General features: G+C 40.0%; 3 protein-coding genes across 4 annotated transcripts in view; all 3 read left to right on the forward strand.

Moving 5' to 3' along the window:
• On the forward strand, positions 1-2798 carry spic (Spi-C transcription factor (Spi-1/PU.1 related)). Of its 2 annotated transcripts, none has more exons than XM_078242977.1 (5): positions 1-122; positions 294-381; positions 595-716; positions 816-915; positions 1005-2798. In XM_078242977.1, the coding sequence occupies exons 1-5, from the start codon at positions 84-86 to the stop codon at positions 1484-1486; spliced, it is 831 nt and encodes a 276-aa protein (XP_078099103.1). In that variant the 5' UTR covers positions 1-83; the 3' UTR covers positions 1487-2798. The 2 variants fall into 2 exon arrangements, with proteins under 2 accessions (XP_078099103.1, XP_078099102.1); XM_078242976.1 differs by having other exon boundaries at positions 4-122; positions 813-915.
• A 634-nt stretch (positions 2799-3432) lies between these two features.
• spi2 (Spi-2 proto-oncogene) lies at positions 3433-4835 on the forward strand. The gene is made up of 4 exons (XM_078242679.1): positions 3433-3527; positions 3642-3742; positions 3834-3975; positions 4355-4835. Exons 2-4 carry the CDS (start codon positions 3650-3652, stop codon positions 4681-4683), a joined length of 564 nt encoding a protein of 187 aa, XP_078098805.1. The 5' UTR covers positions 3433-3527; positions 3642-3649; the 3' UTR covers positions 4684-4835.
• Positions 4836-7340: 2505 nt separating this feature from the next.
• mybpc1 (myosin binding protein C1) overlaps positions 7341-21193 on the forward strand; it is a 36041-nt gene continuing 22188 nt past the window's right edge. Inside the window, exons 1-8 of the mRNA XM_078243226.1 lie at positions 7341-7486; positions 8308-8503; positions 10265-10395; positions 10527-10564; positions 13277-13303; positions 16265-16480; positions 18880-18924; positions 20743-20784. Coding sequence (XP_078099352.1) covers positions 7341-7486; positions 8308-8503; positions 10265-10395; positions 10527-10564; positions 13277-13303; positions 16265-16480; positions 18880-18924; positions 20743-20784 — 841 coding nt within the window. The remainder of the gene's footprint in view (positions 7487-8307; positions 8504-10264; positions 10396-10526; positions 10565-13276; positions 13304-16264; positions 16481-18879; positions 18925-20742; positions 20785-21193) is intronic.

Consider the following 21193-nt stretch of genomic DNA (forward strand, 5'->3'; position numbering starts at 1 on the left):
GGTATTGGAGGTCTGCAACATATATATGTACCTGTCCAAATACACCTGCACTAGTGTAGCAGTGTTCACCTATTAGGACAGAAATGGCCTCAACGGAGGGAAACACTCAGACGTACAAGCTGGTGAGTTGTAAGGATGCTATATACATTTTCATTACAGTTATTTGGAAGAATTAGTCTCATAGAGTTTCATAATCTCATGCTTTCAATTAATATACTTATTTGAAGGGGGGAAAAAAACTGATTAAAGTATAGATTTCTGTGGGTGAAATTAAGGTTTTCTATTCACTGTAGACCTCTTTTGACAATGACATCAACCAACACTTCCAGGATGCAATTGATGTGATTCAACAGCATTCAAGTAATTCACATTACGATTCAGGTACAGTAAAAATCTCTTAGATGATTTGCTGCATAAATACATGACCATACACTGAATAGATGATCAAATGCATTTTTTTATGCTTAAAAATCGACACTTTTCCCATCTCTTTTATCACGTAAAGACAGCAATTTCAGTTGTTTGCATTACTTTAATCAATGTATTTATATCTAATCTGGATAGAATGACAATTAATGTGTGTTTGAATTTCAGAGTACACATATTATGAGACTCTGGGTACCCAGCAGCCATCACTGCAGTGTCAGATCTCCTGCTGCCTCGTCACACGTCAGTCTGAAGTACCAGCTCCACAATATGACTGGAATGGCATGGCTGTAAGTTGTGCAAAACAAAAAAAAGTATTTATTTGTGTGTTTGACAAGCAGGAGAAGAGATGGAAGGTTTTTGACTTAAGGTTTCTCTCTCAACAGCAGTCTTGGCCTCAGGTCATCCCTGATGTCTCCTTGGGTCACTCTGTGCAAAATGAATCACCTAATTTCTACTCAATCTTACCACCACAGAGAACCAGCAAAGGTAATACGATTAAGATTCTGTTTTTTACTCAGTAAGCTTGGCATTAGCAATTTCCTGTGACTAAAACAAGACCAACTGAATGTCCTCAGGTCGTAAGAAGCTCAGACTTTATGAATACCTCCATGAGGCTCTGAATGACCCCAACATGGGCGACTCAATCCAGTGGACCGACAACGGCAGCGGCATCTTCCACTTCATCTCCAAGAACAAGGAGAAGCTGGCTGAGTGCTGGGGCCAACGCAAGGGCAACCGCAAGACCATGACCTATCAGAAGATGGCGAGAGCTCTGAGAAATTACAGCCGCACAGGTGAGATCATCAAGGTGCGGCGCAAACTCACTTACCAGTTCAACCCAGACATCCTGCACAGGCTCGGCTCTGTGCAGGCGTCCGTGCACCTGCCCGGCCGCCCTGCACAAGAGGAGGCCCACACCCGGCAGCTAAACCCCACTGAACAGCGTTACAGCGACTCTGCGGCGGTGGACTGGCACAGCTGGTATGCAAACTACCAGCTGCAGGAAGACTATGAGCTGGCCTCCAGCTTCACTTCACACAGCATAACCAAACTATGAACTGGAGGACGTTTTAATCACAGAAGGGCAAAAGCTGGAGGATGGTTTAATCACAGAGGGGCAAAATCCTTTTAATAGTCTGAAAAGGTTTTCAAAGACTTTGGTTTTTCTACTCTCAAACCTTTTTGGGCCCACATTCAGTCCTTGCATGTAATTACAGCTTTTAGTGGGACTATTACTGTCATGAACAGTAACACTTTTCAGTCAAAAGTGCTTAAATACCCTTTTTATATAATTTTTTGTTTCATGTAAAGGAGTATTACTGTAAATGTATTTGTAAATACTTAAAAATATGACTGCTTATTTTAGAAAATCCTTGAAAATGTTATTTTATGTCATAATTGGACTATTTTGGTCATTTAAAGTAAACTATTTTTTTGTGGATTTATACACTGCCAGTCAAGTGTATCACTGTAAATGAATTGTAAATACATTTAAACTCCAACATATCAATGAGAAAATTCTCTAAGTTCATCAAGAAAAGTGTTTTCTTTCTTTACAAAACGCCAACATTTAAATGATAATGCCCTGGATATTACTTAAAACATGTTATCATTTAGACATCTTTTAATTACTTATCTAAATACAGTTCCATTCGACATGTAGCTGACGCTGATGCTAACATATATATTGTGGACTTGTGCACCTTTCCACTCCGCACACCTGCATTTAATAAAGCACTAATTAAAAAAAAACATATGCCACCTAACAGGCAGGATTTCATTTTTTTAGGGTTTAGGGAGTCTGAAGAATTAAAAGGTCCTCCTATATTCCTACAAAGAACAGTAAAAAAATATATATATATATATATATATATATATATATATATATATATATATATTAAAACTATCGTAGTAAGTAATATGTATTGTGGGTTACATTACTAAAAGGCATTTAGAAATAAAATATGAAAAAAGTTAAATGAAATTGAACAATTAAGACCATTTGCAATACAATTAAATACAAATCATAATCATGTACCAATATATTCTACTGCAGACACACTGTTTTGACTCTACAAGACAGTGGAAGAGGTCATAAAGATTATTTTATACCAATAATAACAATTTAAAAGTTTAAGTCTACGGCTCCTGTTGTTACAACAAGCAACCAGTAAAAAGCATTGTGTCTGATGAAATGTAAATCCTGATACTTTTCTTAATAAAACAATGTTTTGTAGACTTATTATATTTATTGTGTATTAATACATGTTTGTTCCTAATATTATAAATCATTTTTGTATTGAACTTTTTTCACAATTTGTTGTTGGAGTCTTTCGAATACAACCAATAAATCAATCTGTGAACTCTCACTTGTGTTTGGTTTTTACTGACTTGATAACACCAAACTGCAGCCACGCTCTTGTCTATTGTTGTATAAAAAAAAGGAAAACACAGGCATTATCACAGTGTTGAAAGATTTGGCACTGTCTCCATTGTAGTAAAATATTACAACAAGCGCACTGCAAAATCTGAAATTAAGACACATCCTGTGAGGAAAAATATGGCAGCAAGTGTGTTTTTCCTGAAAAGAGAGCGTTGTGTAGATGCTGCCTTCAGGCCAGGTCTTATCTGCTTCAGCGGGGAGGATGTGGTCAGTGCTGGGAGGCTTTGTTGATGGGTTGACTGGTGCTGGTGTTAGGGCTTTGTGGGATGGTGGTCATTGTTCCTGTGAGCCTTGGGGTAGAAAACGTCTGGTGTTATGCAGAAAGCCCCGCTTCTGCGGGGGGTATAATAAGAGCCCGGGCACATGAGCGTCTCAAAGTCAGTCTTGTGATATTCTCCCAAACTGAAAGGACTGTACTGCATCAGATTCAGTCTCATCAGTGATGGTAAAGAACAGACTTATTGCAAGAATGACATGAGAATTTACTAAAAATATCTTCAGGGCAACAAATTAATTGTTAACAAAGTATGCAGTATTCAAGGCTGATTTTGAATTATTTATCTTCATCAGAATTCTTTCCAGGAGACTCAATCTGATTTGGAGGTGATCTTAGAGTTCTTAGAGGAGTACTACAGACAAAACACTGGAGACAATGGTAAGAGGAAAGTCTTATAAAATAAATTGTAATACTCAAAGATGAATTTGAACCATGTCTTTTTAAAATATATATATATATATATATATATATGTATTTTTTTTTTTTTTACAGTGGACAAGATGTACTGGACTGCAGGTGTGCCTGTAGATGAAAGAAGTGCACCTGTGGATGATGACTCATGCGAGTGGCGCTGGACGTGCTATGAGCAGCCCGTAAGCATATAGTGTTTGGCACTGGTATAGCTACCATGTGTAGTTAAATGTGTCCATATAAGCCTTTAAAGCTGTGTTTCCTGTATCAAAGATTATCAAACCTGCACTTCAGCCTTTGCTGGCACGCGACCTGCCAGCTCTCAGCCATAATACAACAGCAACACTGTCTGAGCGTGGATCACTGCCAAACTTTGTATCAACAAGACAACCTACTAAACACACAGCGGGGTGTGGTGAGTTCTCCTTTTTTGGGTTACTAGATATTGTTATTGCCTCGGTTTCTAGCAGCCTGAGGGAAACATTACCACAAAAGTAAATAAGAGACCTTCCCTTTACTGTAAAAAAACAATGGCGCTGTGTTCAGCTTAGCTCAATAGCTGTTTTTACATATCTATCAGATAACGTAGTGTTTACAGCTTTACCCTCTCCACTAAATGGCATCCCATCCGTGATGACATTTTCTGGAAATTGCTGTATTTAAGAAATAATTAACTGTAACCAGCACTAACTGTTTGGGGCACAGCTGCCATGATATTCTCTAAATCTATCCCCCCCTTTTAAATCCCTGTCAAGTCTTCATTCTGCCACTTACTGTTTGCTCAATGTTTGCAGGTGGAAAGGTGCGACTCTTTCACTTTCTGTTTGAGATGTTGGAGGATCCGACCATGGCCCACTGTGTGTCCTGGGTGCCAGCAGCCGCCGGCGTTTTCCGCTTTTCCTCCACGAACAAGGACCAGGTGGCAGCACTGTGGGGGCAGAGAAAGGGCAACAAGAGGCCCATGACTTACCAGAAGATGTCCCGCGCCCTCAGGAACTACGCCCGGTCCGGAGAGATCTTCAAGGTGAAGAAGAAGCTCACCTACCAGTTCAGCCGAGAGACACTGATGTCACTGCATAAGTTTCAACAAGGAGATTTGTTACGTGGACGAGATTTTGTGTAGCTCATATCATGTCATATACAACTCTAAATGAGCTTTATCTTTACATTATGAATGTGACAAATTCACAAATCAGTTTGGTCATCTTGAAGTTAGTACATGCATTGAGTTGTGGTGTAAATACTTAAACAGAAATAAACATATTTTAACTCTTACAGTGCTGTCATTATTTTATTGTATTTTTGTTATCTAAAGATAACTAAATCATTGGACTTTGAAAACAGACACGATAGGCCAACTCCTGCAAACATGACTTCTCTTATAGACATACAGTCATGTGAAAAAATTAGGACACCCACGCTAAAGTTGACTAAAAAGAGGAATAAAAAAATCATCTTTTGGAAATTGATCTTAATGCCTTAATTAAAAAAATGAGGAAAAATCCAAGTCCAAGGACAGCAATTTTGTTTGTGAATGAATAATGTATCGTAAATAAATAAATGTTCTTCCTTAAAATACAGGGGGCATAAGTAAGTACACCCCTGTGTTAAATTCCCATAGAGGCAGGCAGATTTTTATTTTTAAAGGTCAGTTATTTCATGGATCCAGGATACTATGCATCCTGATAAAGTTCCCTTGGCCTTTGGAATTAAAATAGCCCCACATCATAACATCCCCTTCACCATACCTAGAGATTGGGATGGTTTTATTTCAGTTAGCCAGTAAGTATTTGTAATTTAAAAATAATTTTGACTGCAAGTAAGAAAACTATAACAAGAAAATGGTTACAGCCTGAACCACCTGTATTAGAAGACTTTATTGAAATCAAGAAGGATACCTATACAGTAAGCTAATTGTGAAATTGACCTTTACTTTAAAGCTACAAGTAAGCTGATCTGAGTCACAATGGGATAAATGGATTTAATAATTGAACTTGGCTAGCTTTAGGACGTAATAAAAAATAATTCCCTTATCATTGTCATCTAAAGGAAATGAATGTGATGTTTTGTGTGTGTGGTGAAATCAAGATGTTTTTACTCAATCCTGTGCCCAACGTCTCCTTACCTGTTTTTATTATTTTATTTTTTAAATGTTTTTTTCTTCTTCTTTCCTTTTGTATAGTTTGCTTGTGTATCCTATTTTTTATGTTTAATTTTAATTGTGCTTTCTCTTTCTTCTTTACAGTTTGTACTTATATATTTGTAAAAAATACATGAAAGTAGTGATGAGATATTTGTAAAAATAATGACTTCTGAAATACATTCAACAAAAACAGAAACAAAAGAAAACAGTCTTGATAAAACATTAATATTACAATTAGAAGAAAAAGAAAGACAATACAAGCTCCCATCTAGGGAGTATATATGTTAGTAATCTAAACATCATTAAAAAGCAACAATTCATCAGTTATTTTCCAACCAGACACTTGGTATATTCTTGCTGGCCAACATAACCAGTAACATAACCTCTCAAAAGGCAGGTTAGTTTTCTCATTGAGTAGATTTCCTGAGACTTACACTGACATTTTCTAATATAACAAGAATACTATCTTTCCCCTGAGAGAAAAGAATCATGCAGCAGCCTAATGTGCCTCTTCACCTGTTGACAAGTGTGTTTTCCTTCATGCAATAGCTTTTGCTGGCTGTTAAGAACCAGAGGGTGTCAGTGTAGTCCATCTCAAAGCCACTCAGACTCTTTTTTTTCCCCCGCCTTTCCTGTGTGGTGTGACCTCATGGCTAAATCGCCTCTGTGATGTGAACCCTCGGCCGCCCCGGGCATTACCAAATGGTTTTGTGCTGTTTGTAGCGGACCCACATGATACTTCCTTAAGCCCAGTATTTACTGCTGGAGCCCTCTGCGGGTTATAAATGGGCTAACTGAGCTATGGGTGTCCGATACCAAGAAAGGCCACATGCTGTACTTTGAACTGAATTATGAAAACAGTCATTTAAGGAAAGTTCTTAATTAAAAGCTTCCACATCATATGATGTGTGTTAGCTTGCAGTATAGATACAATTTAGGATTCGTTTTAGAGGTTCTTCCTGTAAGCAAATTTCTGACAGTGGATATAAATTGCCTTCCTGTGCACAGACAGTATCTATAGCCCCTAAAATAGAGCTGTGCCTTGCCTTGACTGTCCTATTGGGTTGTCTGAGGAATTATTTGTGCATGCTTTAAGTGCCCTTCCTTGTTGAGATCATTAACATCCTGTGGTTGTGATATTGTTAGATTCTCCGTAGGTGCTTGGTACTGTACATGTAAAGAAGCTTCAGCACAAGGTGTGCTGTTGCTCGTAAATCCGGCAGCTTTCAGCCTTCTTGTTAAATCTTTGTGTCCTTTGACAACAGACTACGTCTGATTTATCACGTGTTTGACGTGCTAAAAAGATTAACTAGGACCAAAGGCGCCACATTGATGACAGAATTCATAATGAAACCCTCTTTTCATGTCAGATCCAGATGTCAAATGTCAAGGTTTATGACAACTTTCTAAGTATAGGCCCTATAACCACCGCCCAGGCATCTCCGAAGTATTTATTCGCCAGTTTGGAAAGCCTTCTGTTGTTGGACAGCACTCACCCTGGATTAGACAGATATCTGCCACCTGGCATCAAGTTGCTGCATGTCTTTTATTTTATAATAAATCCACAGACTCTCTGAATGTGCTGCATATCACCTGGGATTGTCGGAGAGTATTACATCAGCCTCAGACCTGTGACAATGACGACACCTCTCCCTTTTTATATCCCACCTTCTGATTTCCCAGTCTCCTCCTTCTTCACCTACTTCTGTAGTGCTCAGAGGGTACTCACCTCTGATGCCCCCACTGACAGCCCTCACCCTGATCCTGAGGGGGAAATCTGGATGTAATGATGACAAATCTAGTCTTAAATGACACCGACATTTTGAGCAATGCTTACTTACTCACTTAGTTGCTTTCTTGCCAAGGGTTAGATCAGAAGATTGATACCACTGTCATAAAAATACATACATTGTGGTTTCACGGAGAGTTATGTGCCGCACTATGTTTTGTCTGGCAGGTACAGATTTCTATGAATTAAACAAATTAGAAACATGTTAACTAGCTTTAGAGGTGCTGGTACTGGCAGAATTTGTTACCTTTTAAACATTTCCCCGTTTCCAGTCTTTGTGGTAAGCTAAGATGACCAGCTGTTGCAGTGGTATCTTCTCATTTAACTCTCAAGAAAGTGTGAAAGTGTGTTACCAAAATGTCAAACTATTCCTTTAAGTCAAACTGGCCATTTTGAGTAATTTCACAGGAATACGCAGCCATGAAAATGTTGACATTCTGTGAAAATGTGGGCTCTGTAGAACTCATAATATTTGAAAATGAAGTTGTATTGCTCCAACTTCAAAACTAATATATTGGACTTTAATCCAGTAAGCCAATACAAAGTCAGATGCATAATTTTGATGTCATTTCTCTGCACAAGGTAGCATAAAAAAAACATACACTTCACATTTACTTCTTATCTAAAAAAGCTGGCACAGCAGCCAGTGGTTAGGGGACAGTGATACAGCATCCGCTACGGAGAGGAGGAGCATGCCACTTCGCTATATAAGGCCTGAAAGCCTGTCCCTCCTGGATCTGTCACTGGTCCTCCCCCACTGAGATTTCCAAACCGTGTCCCTGTGCCCTCCTCATCTCCCATCACTCTGGTCCAAGGGGTCCCAGAGGTTTTTTCTTCTACTCTCCTATCGTTATCTCTCTCCCTCCTGGACGAGAGGGCTACCACGCCTCACCTGGCCTCCTGTACAGTCACATTACTCTGAGGGCACCCACCGACCTGCCTGTGCCTTTTGATTCCTTGACACTTATTTTCTTGGGACGCGGCTCAAGATGCCAGAGCCAACAAAGAAAGGTAGGAGTTTTGATAGTGAGGATGGGAATTGCATGTTGCCTCAAAACTGAAATGAGATCCAAAATGAGCCTGCTGCATGTTTTAATTCATTTGATAGCAAAAATGCATACATTTAAGGTCATTTTGTGTTTTTGTTGTATTTTTTTATGATTGGCTTGTTATATTTATATTTACTGTCATTGTTTGAGGGGAGCATAGTCAGGCGACTCCATCACGCCTGACAGCTTGTTCATAGGAATCTTCAAAGTGACTTTGACAGTGGTATAGTGTTACTGATGCATGCATGTTTCTATCATCCCAGGGGGCAAGAAAAGATTTGAGGTTTATGAGCAGATACTGTTGTTGCGGGGCTGGGGGGGGAACAATGATGAAGCGCAGTGGAGGAATGTTGATGAGTGATGAGCTGTACACAAACAAAGACCTGTGAAGGATGATGCAATTTGAGCAAGGGCAGGGCTGGATAAAGGATAAATAACAACCTGATTGTGTTTGTCTTTGTTTTGATTGATGGAAGCTGACCCCTCAGACTTGCCCCATGCACATAATTCAACTCCTTATTCAACCACACATAGCATCTCAACCCATCCTCTCTCCTCCACACCATAACTTCACTCATCTGTACCATCATGTCCATCAACATTCCCTTTTAATCCGCTCTTGTCTGTCATTAGGATATGGTATTTCTCCCACCCTCCCATTAGCCCAGCTCTTTTAGGGGTCTGCCGTCAACCCAGACATGCCCATGTAGAGGATGTAGAACATTTTGTTTGGTTCTTGGAAGCCTCCTGATGAGAGCTGATACAAGTTTTTAATAAACTTGTTATCCTCCAAGTGACAATTGATCTGCCTGTGGCTGGCATGATTTGACACCCTGAATCCTCTGTACACTGGACATCTATTTCTTGTCTGTCCTGGAAGAGAGATCCCTCCTTTTTTGCTCTTCCAGAGATTTCTTGCTTTGTTTTTGCCCGAGTTATAGTTTCTTGGGGCAAGTTTTTCTTATCTGGACTGAGGGTCTACTGATAGAGGGTGCCCTTTGAGGCAAATCTGTGATTTGGGGCTATAGCAATAAAATTGACTTGAACAGTTTGCTACATTTTGGAATGTTAACATTGCACTTTCAAGATATGGTTCATGAGAGCTCTTTTACAGATACTGATATGTTTGGAGAGATGACAACTTTTAACAGCCAGCTGCAAGCACCAGAATCCCATTCCGCACATCTAAATCTTATCCTAATCTCTTGTTGGGTCATTTGCGGTCAAGAAAGTGAAGGCATTCGCAACAGCCAGAGAAAAACCAAGGTCCTGAAATAATGTGAAGATAAGCTTGGCCTTTATCTTTACGCACCTTTGTCTGTTGATTGTGTACAGTGCAGTTGCCCCCACAGTGTTCACCCACTGCCAAAAACATCCCTGATCCCGTCAGAGACAAAGCTGTGGGGAAATAGAGAAAGCAGATTCCAGTCTGCTACAAACACTACCCATAAATAGCTGCATAGCCAAAAGCAGCAGATAAGTAAGAGAAGAAAACTATTGTTCTTTAAATGAGTCTGAACAGCTGAAGAGGAGCGCCAGCGCTGTTGCTTTAGACACCCCACTCTCACCCCACTCTCAAGCCTTTAAAAAGTTCGAATCAGAGATGACGGACTGGCTGAGTCGCCCGAAGAGCTCTTGGGACTTGGATTCTTGTCCCTGGAATAGTTCAGAATGAGCACACTTTTAATCCCCATCCCTTGTTCCCTGCCATCTCCCTCCGCAGCCACCAAACCCCTCATCCTCTTCCTGTGCAACACACCAACACAGACATCTAACTGCCTCCCGCAGGTTGGATCACTCAGAGGTCAGACACTTTGCCAGTAAACCTCTGGCCCGGTGCCCAGAGCCCTTACAGTACTGTCCTCGCTGCCACTCAGTTTTGGGTTTCAGTCGTGAACAAGCCCTTGTCTTCACCTCATGATATTTACTGTCCCTAAAGTCTGTCACTCTCCCTGGGCTCTGTCCTCTGTCACTTTGTGTTACAGAATACCACATCGTAAATCAAACCCACTGTCAGATACAGGTGGGAAAGCCTCTCAGCAGCTAATTGCCACCCAAGAACAGCTCTCATGTCTCCTCAGACTCCTGAAGTATCATAGAAGTTCTTGTCTAACCAGAATTAAAATAAAGAACCACAACAAGGGTAAACAGTATCATTAGTGTAGGCTTATTAGAGCAATAAAGGTCTATATTAGGAAAAATGAAGCTGCCGACGGTTTGGCTCACATCGGAGCCTGTATGAGCCCTTCTGTCTGCACGCCAGCATGGGCAACAGCTGAAAATACCTGCAGCCCTGTCAGCTGCACTGGGAATCCTCAGAGGTAAAACAAAACCTTTCTCCACTCTCATTATCTCAATGGAGATGAGACAGAGAGGCTCATTCTCGGGTGTATGATGCGACCCTGTAGGATTGTGGCATGGTGACCAGCGATACATTGTTTTGAAGTGAGGTGGGAGTGCGGCTAATTTTGACAAGGAATGCTCAGAGGGAATCGTGACAAATGGAGGGATATCAGAAGCTAAGAAGCGATGGGTGGAAAATGCCTGTTAATAATGGTGCATAGTCAATGGACATACATGGAATAAGAGTTGCAGTATTCATAGACTGACTGCAAACAGCTGGCTGTGAGAAACTGAGACTCTCTATGAAGGGAACAAAGGTTTTATCTAAAGCTACAGATGATCAAAGAATAGTTCAAGTCTGAGTATTGGCTGTGTTATGTAACAGGATTTCAAAGAAACATCAGGCTGGTTGTCTTACGTGATGGCAACAGACGTCAACTGTGGTCACTCCAAATATGTATCACTAATCTCCATACCCACATCTTTCTTACCATTCCCTTTCTTCTCACACATGCAAAACCCCAAATGAATGGTTGAATGAGGCACTGCCTTTGGATGACAGCCTGATTTAAGTCACACTAACAGTTATCAAATTCAGTCTCAAGGATTCAAACTGTACCACATACTGCGACCAGTCTGGTTACATCATAATTTTTCCCAGACGTTATCATCCAAAGCTGGATTTACACTGGGACTAAGGGGTTGAGCTGTACCAACATAGATGCTGTCATGGCACAGGTAGTACTGGTAAAATAACATCGTTGTTAGATCTAGGGGATTCAATTACCACTATACCCACAACAGGCCAACATACAGTGAGTGCCTTGACTGCCAACACAAGAAAAGGACGGAGGCCCCACTTTAGTGTGCTTGACTAGTTTTCCAATAATGCTCCAGTCGTCCACATGTCGGGCCAGTCACTGTTGTTCATTTAGGTTTACAAATACACACTAAACCAGTGTAAGTTTTTTGATTTATAGTTCAGCGTTGGACTTTACCCAAACACTAAACACGTGTATCATACTTGAGCAGGCCGTATTGTGCTTTAATCATATTCCCCAACTGTGTGTACAGGCTTTCATTTACTTTGTGAAAATGAGAGACTCTAGTCATGTTTCCATTTATTTGTCAAGCGAATTGTAAGCAAACATTTGAAATGTTGCAAAAAAGAAATGCGAATTAGGCACATTTCCATCAACTGGTTTGCAGCAAATAAACTATTCTACACTTTGTGTAGTTTCAACAGAAGTTGGCGGTATAGGCTTCCCTTTACACATGGCCGTAAAGCGCCTGTGTACAGAGTAGAAGAAGTAGAGGTTGCAAACGAAAAAAATAAAACAGTCACTATGGCCATCTAGTTCATCTACGAAAGAAAAATGGAATGAAGTCTTCAGGAATTTGTCCTGATTTGTCATGGATGAGACAGAGAAATACATTGGTCTCCTCATGTACCTATTGTTGCTACTACCAGCTATGTTATGGCGGGTTATGGAAATATATCCAGGAAGATGGCGACAGCGGAAACAGCTGATCAGACATGTAAATTAAATGTCCGCTACATCAGAACTTATTCTAAGCGTTTAGTGCGTCAACTGTTTTTTGTCAAAGGCAAAAAAAAAAGGTTACATCAAATTGAGAAAGTTTTATCGAATTTTGCCATTTTCATATTGTACTGCTTTTCTAATGCAATACTACATACAAATACAGTACCAGTCAAATATACACAAACACAGCTAATGGGAAGGTTTCCCTTGTCTCAGTACTGAGTAGGAGACTGCCATGCAATCACAGTGTTTATGTTTTTCGTTCACTGTGATGGAGTGATGATCAAGGTGAGCAGAAGGTTTCCAGTGGAGAGGATTAGCCTTATACAACTTGCTTGTTCTTATTATCATCACAGATAATTTAAACTAATCTGAGCAAGAACAATAAAAAGAACAAGCCACCCCAGATGTTTTATGACTTGTCTAAAGCTCCCATGAGTACTACAACAACCTTAGTGGCTGTGTGCGCCACTGACCCACTAATAAGAAGAGGTTGATTCTCTAACCCCGTCATTGCATGTCAAGTGCTGTATAGATGCTTAGATCTGTTGATGCCCTGCATTGAGTCCTGTTACAGTTTTTAAATGCTGTATCCAAACATGTTTTAGTTACACCACCACCATCACCATTACTTTCATGAGTCTAGACGAGGCAGAGGGCAAACAAATGGCGTGTCATGGGACCCTCTTTCATAACCAGTTAAGACAACATAGTGTCTAAGCACGAGGAGCCAGTCATCCGACTCAAAGATGATATGGCTTAGTGGTGAATGGATATTAATAAAAAATAAGTCAATGTGCATGGACTTGACAATTTGACAGTGATGTGTTTTTCTTTTCTTTCTTTAGATAAGATGCCAAACGGCCAGCCAGAAGGTGAGTGGACGGCGATATCTAATCTCCCGTCACTTTACAGTCCAACAGCTTATAGCAGAACAATGTATGCACAAGAACAGACATATATATTCATCAAAACAAGGGTAGTTGCGTAAGTGAAAAAAGGACAAAGTGAATATCTCTGTCAAAGTGTACACATCAAAGGAGTTCAGGCACTGGGCAAAACTTAGCACATCTCACATACTGTGAGGATTGCAGCTCTGAACCTGGCATGGATGTGCAAACACAGTCGCATAGGAGTGTAAATGTGAAGCAAATAGTCGGCAGTATGGATGTGCTGCTGTGCTCCAGAGTAATCTGTGGCGACGACCAAGCTGTCAGCATCTCTGACATTCCTCTCACCACCCAGCTGATCCCTCTCTGTTGATTCAGCTGACGCCCCGGCCGCCCCATGTGAGCAAGGTGGTGGCATGCCATTGGCTTTTTGCTGGCGCTGGGGTTTGACCTTGGAGCTGCAGCATCTTGAGGCTCCAATATGGTCAGGGGAGAGAGCTCAGCTTTTTAGGGTCTAACTAAAGTTTTTCCTGGGGAAAACTATGATTTGTCAGATAAATAATTTCCTCAGTGTTATTTAAAAATGCCAGTCGAATCTTAGTGGTGCACTAGCTCAAGATTTCCAGTAACCAGTGTTGGGCAAGTAACTTGAAAAATGTACTCGTTAGATATTACTCACAGAAAAAGTAATTATGTTACTTTATTAATTACTTCACTACATCCAAAGTAATGAGTAGCATTACTTGTTACATCACCTTAGTTACTCCTACACACTACACAACACTAACACAAAAAGCAAGGTGAGTCCTGAGCTGCGGCTAATGTTAGCAAGCCAGCTAAGAAGACACAAAGTAATTAAGACATCTTTGGAGTTACAGAGGGTCGCATTTCTCCCCTTTTGGTAGAGGCTAATCGTCTCCCTCCACATCTCAGTCCTGTACCAAGGACGGGATGAGATCAAACTGACTACATCCCTCAATCAAACTTCTGTTAAGACAGCAAACAAGAGATGTAATCCACGTAAAACAAAAACAGGAAATCACTTTGCTGTAACACAGTACTAAATAATGCATTACTGTCCAACAACACATGGACAGATAAGCGTAGTGGTAACTTGCATTTCATGATCCAGGGAAGCCATTTCCAGTGCAGTTTCTCTAATTTCCAATAAACGCATGTCTTTATCTTAAAGAGATTATAACACTTTAGGTACATAACCAATGCACAACACAGCGTGACAATGCTCGACACTTCCAGCGAGTGTTGCGGAGGTGCTACCACGGGCAAATCCTACACAGCCTACGCCATAAGGCATCTACAGCAAAACCACCACAACATCAGTACAAAGTATGATTCAGCTTTCAGTCTTGGTATTATTTGAACATAGTGTGTTTATTATTGTGCATTTAAATTATGAACCTCAATCCCATTGGAATAATCCTAATCTTGACATATTAACAGTACATCTTGTATATTTATAGGCAGGAAAATAGCCCCACAATAAGTTTTTCCTGTGTTGTATGAAATGTGAGAATGGTCTGAAAAAAAAAAAGCGATTTATTGCGATAAAGTGTGAATGACTACATGCAGGCAGGTGGGTGTAGATGGGTGAGTTGGTACACCTTTGGGTGTTTGTATGTCTGCTTGTGTGTGTGTCTTTGTTTTGGTGTGTATGTTCGAATGTGAGACTGAGAGAGGCATTGCAGATGCTGAAGCTTTGTGCTTATAAAAAGCAGCTGTTCCATCCACCACTATATTTGTCACATGCTCAGAAAGTGTTGCACCAGACAGTAACGGTGCCCTGCCCCTACCTGAGATTTCCCTGGAGATTTCTCCACCCCCAGGTGGGTAACCCTGATGCCCCCTTCACTTGAACCTTGTTTCGTTCTTTTGCACATCATATTTACATCACGTGTTCGTTTGGTGTGTGCCATCACGATTTTTTCCCCCAATTAATTCACTCTGAGAGGCCTATAGGTGCACTTTTTCTGTGTAGGTATGCTTGCTCAACACACTGTATGTTCACACAAAAAGTTAATTAGGTTAGCTGCAAGACCACCACCCCACTCACTGTTTACATATCCACATGCCTGCACTGCTCTACCTGCTGTTGTCTTGACGCTTGTTGCTGTCAGTAACTCGTGCTGTGCTTGTGTAACTGTGTCAGCACACAGGAGGTATAGAGGGATTGGGGATGTTGGGTTTTACTGACTCTGTTGCCTCTAGTGAAAGGCCAGCTTTCTAAATGTAATGGTACAAGCAATGAGAACATTTCAATAATACAGTACTGTGTGAGTCAGTAAATCCATCGCTCCTTGATCACTTTACAGTATAGATATGCAATGACCAGATAGATGCTCCACTGGTGCAACTGATCAAAACATTAGACACAATGGCATACCATATTTTTGCTTAAATATAGTAAAAATAAATAAAGTTGAGTTTGAATGATTGACTAGCAGCCTGGCTCTATGGAACGCAATGTCAGTCAGTCACTCCACCATTTTAGTACAGACAGATATCTCAACCACTATTGGATGGATTTCAATGAAACTTTGTACAGACATTCATGGTGCGAAGAGGATGAATCCAGCTGATTTTGGTGATTTTCCCTCTAGTGCCAGCATCAGGTCAAAATATGTTATCAATTAAGATGGTAAACATGGTAAACTATACCAGCTCAACATCAGCATGTTAGCATGCTGGTGTTAGCATTTAGCTCAAGGAACCGCTGTGTCTTGGCCTTGCAGAGCTGCTAGCATGGTTGAAGAATCATAATCTTGTTTTAAATTACCTTCCTTACCTAAATGTCACCAATTAAGATAGTGGATATCTGGTCATTAGCTATTTATACCCACTTCATTTGAGCAAGCATTGTCTTGCAAGGCTACCAGTAGTTGTGCCCGATGCTTGCTGCTCCAGCCTGGCGCTTTGTCTGCTGTACAGAGGCGGTAGCAGAGGGAAAAGAGCCAATAGAGACTGATGTGAAGAAACCAGAGCCCACAGAGTCTGAGCCATTACAGGCTGTGGTGGCTCAGGAGCCGAGACCCGCCGAGAATGGCTCAAACCAACCAGAGGCTGGTGGGGTTGCGGTAAAATATCAAGCAGAGTCCGGTGACTCTACTGTTAAGGAAGAGAGCCCTTGCTCTCCCCCACCAACAGGTAAGTATACCTCCTTAACATGAATCAGTCCCATTTCTCTCTCAAAATGCATGCTCTAGCTCTTCCACTTAAAATGCTACTGAAACAAGCCCTGGAAGTCATTTCAGTTGCACAATATACAGCTCAGCAGCATGGCAAAATGATCTAAAACCTAGATTTACTCTCAGTTGAAAGCTAATAGATTACCTTTACTTCCTTGCTCAGAATGCTATGGACTTCACTCTTATTGGTTGGAGCCATGCATTAATTGTTTGTTAAAACAGTGCTCTGATTCCTACATAACTTTAATTGCATGCAGAATATAAAGAAATAAAAACATATACTTGAGGACTTTATGGTGCAGTGTCTGAGTTTCCATATGTCTAAAGAAATAAGAACTAATATAGACTAATAAATGAGGACAAATAGAAAGGGATATTTCACTGCTGGAAAGATGAATATGTATTAAATTGGGTCATTTATGTAGTAGAATTTTTTTTAGAAGTTGGCGCCTTCTAGACCGAGAAAAGCCAGAAAATGTATTTTCGGCTCATGTGGATGAAAGACAACAACTCCCAGAATGCACTTGCTTCGCTTCCCTACGAGACCACTCCCAGACATAGACATGTCATTGGTTACAGAGAGGGAGTCAAGTCAAGTGTGTTTTATTGTCATTTCAACCATATACACGAAACGTTTCACCGTGGCTCAAGTGGTGTTACACATTTAAAATATATAAAAACGACATAGTATAAAAACGACATACAAAACAGGCTACATTTAGTGCACACACATTATAGGCTCCGTAAAGTTCAGCTAACGCATTGGTAGCATTAGCACTTGATTGGATGTAAACACCGAGTATAAACACAGCCTGGAATTCACGTAGAATGGTCGGCATTTAACAGTCACAAACTCCACTAGCGGTGAGCAGTAGTTGGATACAAGCACCCCATTTCTGCACCAGTCCGCGTTAACACAGCACACCTCCACGAGTCTTACCTAGCGACAGAGCAGCATCTATATCTGCTCTGAAGGCTAGCAGGCCTGATAGCTGGATAGCGGAGTCCGGTACACTGTTGGTCAGCCATGTTTCCACAAAAACAAAAACACAGCAGTCTCTGAACTTGCGTTGGGAGTTTCGTTGAAGTTGGATGCAGTCCAGTTTGTTGTGTAATGAGCGGACGCTTGCAAGCAGGATAGCTGGGACAGGTGGCCAGCTAGCGTTAGCTTTCCACCTAGCTCGAACTCCTGCACACTGCTTTCGAGGTCCCTTTCCCCAGCTAGCAGCATCGAGAGGCGAAGCTCGTAGTGTGTTGAGTAGTCCATCTGTAATAAAGTTTCCTGCATATTCTCCGATCTGTACCAACGTATCCCGGTGGTACACATGTGCGGTAGTTTGAATGTACATAATTGCAAGTTTGTTGCTGAAAAGAGAGAGCTCTGTTAGCCTAGCTTCAAGATGGCTGACACTCGACTCGCTTCGGGTAGTGACAGTCCCAACCCCTATGGGCGGGTTGAAAACATGTGGAACTAGCTGACTGTAGTCCATAGTCTCTGGGCAAAAATGCCTCCGATGACGCTAAATGACGATTTTTGCGGAGGCTTTTTTCCAGACCCAAAAGACAGAGAAATCTAGTCTCAGGGGGACATGAGGGAGGGAAGCACGGCCATTCGAAAATACTACCGGGTTTCTACTGATACAAAGCTTAATGCTAATCGGTGAAGTATCCCTTTAAATACCTGAAATGGTAAACTAAAGGTAATGCAATTTGTGTGCAAGGTGATTAATTTAACTCTTAATTCTATAATCCAAAAACATGAATGTATAAGCAGAACAAACACACATACACTAAATATAGTGGCTGGCTGGTTTCTTCTATCAGCTTTGTTTATGTAGTATCTCAAGGTGAGTTGAAATGAATTGATTTTGAGAGAGAAGATACAGCTCAAGTTAAAAAGATGAGATTTTTTGAAGTTGAAGAATTTCATGCTTTTGTTGACTTGGTCATGAGCAATTTTTGCAAATATGGGTTGCATATTATATATATATATATATATATATATATATATATATATATATATATATATATATATATATATATTGCCATGGTGCTAGAGCGCTTGTGCTTTTGTTTTGGCGGCTTGAGAAGCTTTCAGTAATAAGAATTCAAGATCCCACAGTAGTTTATCTCTCAGACATACTGTACAGCAGGGTGATTAGGGTCAAATCATCGGTTGATATTTTGATCTCATTCTTCGTCTCCAAGAGCTGCATGTCATGCTCCATTTAAAGTCTTGTCCCGCATGTGATCGATGGCCTTGTTGGCCTGCCAGTCATGTGTCTTGTTGGCTTGCCAGTGATGGACTTGGAGCTTTTTGATAGGTGGGTCTATTTGTCAATGACACCTTTATTGCAGATGATGATGCTGCAGCCACTACCCCATCCCCAACACCCCAAGCAGGTTGGTACCAATAACAACCCTTACTGCTTCCTAATTTATTCCTCTTCACCTCACCCTTTAAGGTTCAATCAACTCCCATCACGGGCGCTAAAGTACTCTAAAGTTGAATCACAATTTGATCAGTTATATTGTGGCAATCTAAGAATAGCAAAAAATTAAGGGTAACGCTTTATATTAAGGTCCTTGTAATAAGCGTTAGTTAATAGGTAATGAGGGCTTTATAAGTCATTATAAAATACTTATTAACATTTCTATGTGTTAGTGAAACTACAATGGTTAATAATAGTATCATAAACATTTAGTGTTAGATTATAAGACATTATAACAATACATCTGTTTAAGATGCTATTATTAACACTTACATAGTCTTATAAAAACATAATAATGTTAATAATCATTTTATAAGGATTCATAAGGACCTGATTACCTATTTACTAACGCTTATAACAAAGGACCTTAATATAAAGTGTTACCATTAAACCATTGCCATTTATTATTATTATTATTATTATTATAATAATAATAATAATAATAATAATAATAATAATAATAAATTATTATCCAAGCTTCAGAATGAAAACTAAATATTACAAACAGCTAACATTACGTTACAAACTTGTCTGGGCGTTGGCATTCCCTTTTTTGTTGATACACTTACTTTATTTCTTTTGTAAAATACATAGACTATAGAGGGATATTAATTTACTTGCTGTCTTAATATCAATTTCTTTTCTGTGTAACCAAGTTTAGCTAGTTAGTAGAGATGTATGTATTTAGCCTAGCTTAAGAACTGGAAGCATGAGCAGGGGGAAAAAAACTCTTCTCTTCAACAGTTGCTAGCTTCGACAACAAGGTCAACACAACTGTAATTCGTCATCCATGTTAAATTAACCACCGGTAGTCAAGGCTGATGTCGTTGGTATTCTTTAGGAAAAGGCTCACATGATAGGGACGTGACGAATCAGGAAGGAAGGAAGGATGCATCGTGATTGATATAAGACCCAATCAGGAAGCGAAAGTGGGTGTCTGCGTCATCGTTTTCAAAAGTCTCCGTTTCCGCCCGTCTAAATTGCAACCCAGGAGTTTTCAAACTAAAATGGGGTTACCAGCATTTTCAAACGTCGAGGATTGTTTAGGACGTCTAAAATGTGACGGGACATAGCAAAAGTTATGCGTTTTAAAAAGAAAACATATTACTTTGGCTGTAGCCTTAGTCTCCATGCTAAGCTAGGCTAAATACTCTGCCACCACTGTACTGAACGTACATTGGTACATTGGTAAGGCAGCAAATAAGTTAATTATTTTATTCAAAATTATCTTGCTTATATTTTTATTTTATTATATGTAACCATTTTGGACTATCTTAGAGACAATCCTGGATACTTTCCATTAAAAAAGCTTGATAAAGTTGCTGGGCATTTGGGGAAGTTAACCAGACATACCAAACTAACTAGTAAGACCTTATGATTGAAGCCTTCTGTCTTGTAAAACCAAAAACTTACAAACTAAGAAAAATAAACTTCTGATAAAGCACACATTTCCGTTTTGTGTGGCTTGTCCGAAAGAAAAAAACTTTTTTTCTTTTTCTTTCTGGTGCACAAAGCCAGACATTGTTGCGTTACTGTAAGTGGTTTCAAACACTGTTTTTCGGTTTAACAAGAGAAAAGGCTTCAAGGATGATGGATATATGGTCGGTTGGGTTAACTTCCAAACGAAAGACGAGTACACAGGTGCTTCCCTGAGCTTTTCAATGGAAAACATCCAAGTAGTTGAGTTTATCCTCATTCATTTCAATGATAACTGTGCTTTTTTTCACAGAGGATGCCAATTCACTCAAGAAACTCTCAATTGAGCTGCCTAGTAAGATCACTCTGTTAAATCCTACCACCATTTTAGTACCTCTGAAACCAGTAGCCTATTCTAAATCAGAATCCCCCACTGTCTGAATGTAGGAAACATGTTGAAGGAAGTTAGCTTTTCAATACAAGATTGTAAAAATGGTCAAAATGTCTTTGCTAACATATTAACATAAATTTAATAACAGACATTTTTTCTTTATGTTGATAAGACTTTTGGGGTGTTACATGATCATGTATTTTCTTTTCTGTACACATAAATTGCCATTTATGTGAATACATTTGGAATTCTGAACACAACAGTCCTATTTAGGTTTTGCAATCAGTAATCAATCAATATTCAAGATACAGCTTGAAAGCGAAACAAAGAGCATAGCATTTTTTATAAAATCAGATCTTCAGAATTCCTCGGG

This window comes from Sander vitreus, chromosome 23, assembly GCF_031162955.1.
Source record: "Sander vitreus isolate 19-12246 chromosome 23, sanVit1, whole genome shotgun sequence".
Lineage (NCBI taxonomy): Eukaryota > Metazoa > Chordata > Actinopteri > Perciformes > Percidae > Sander > Sander vitreus.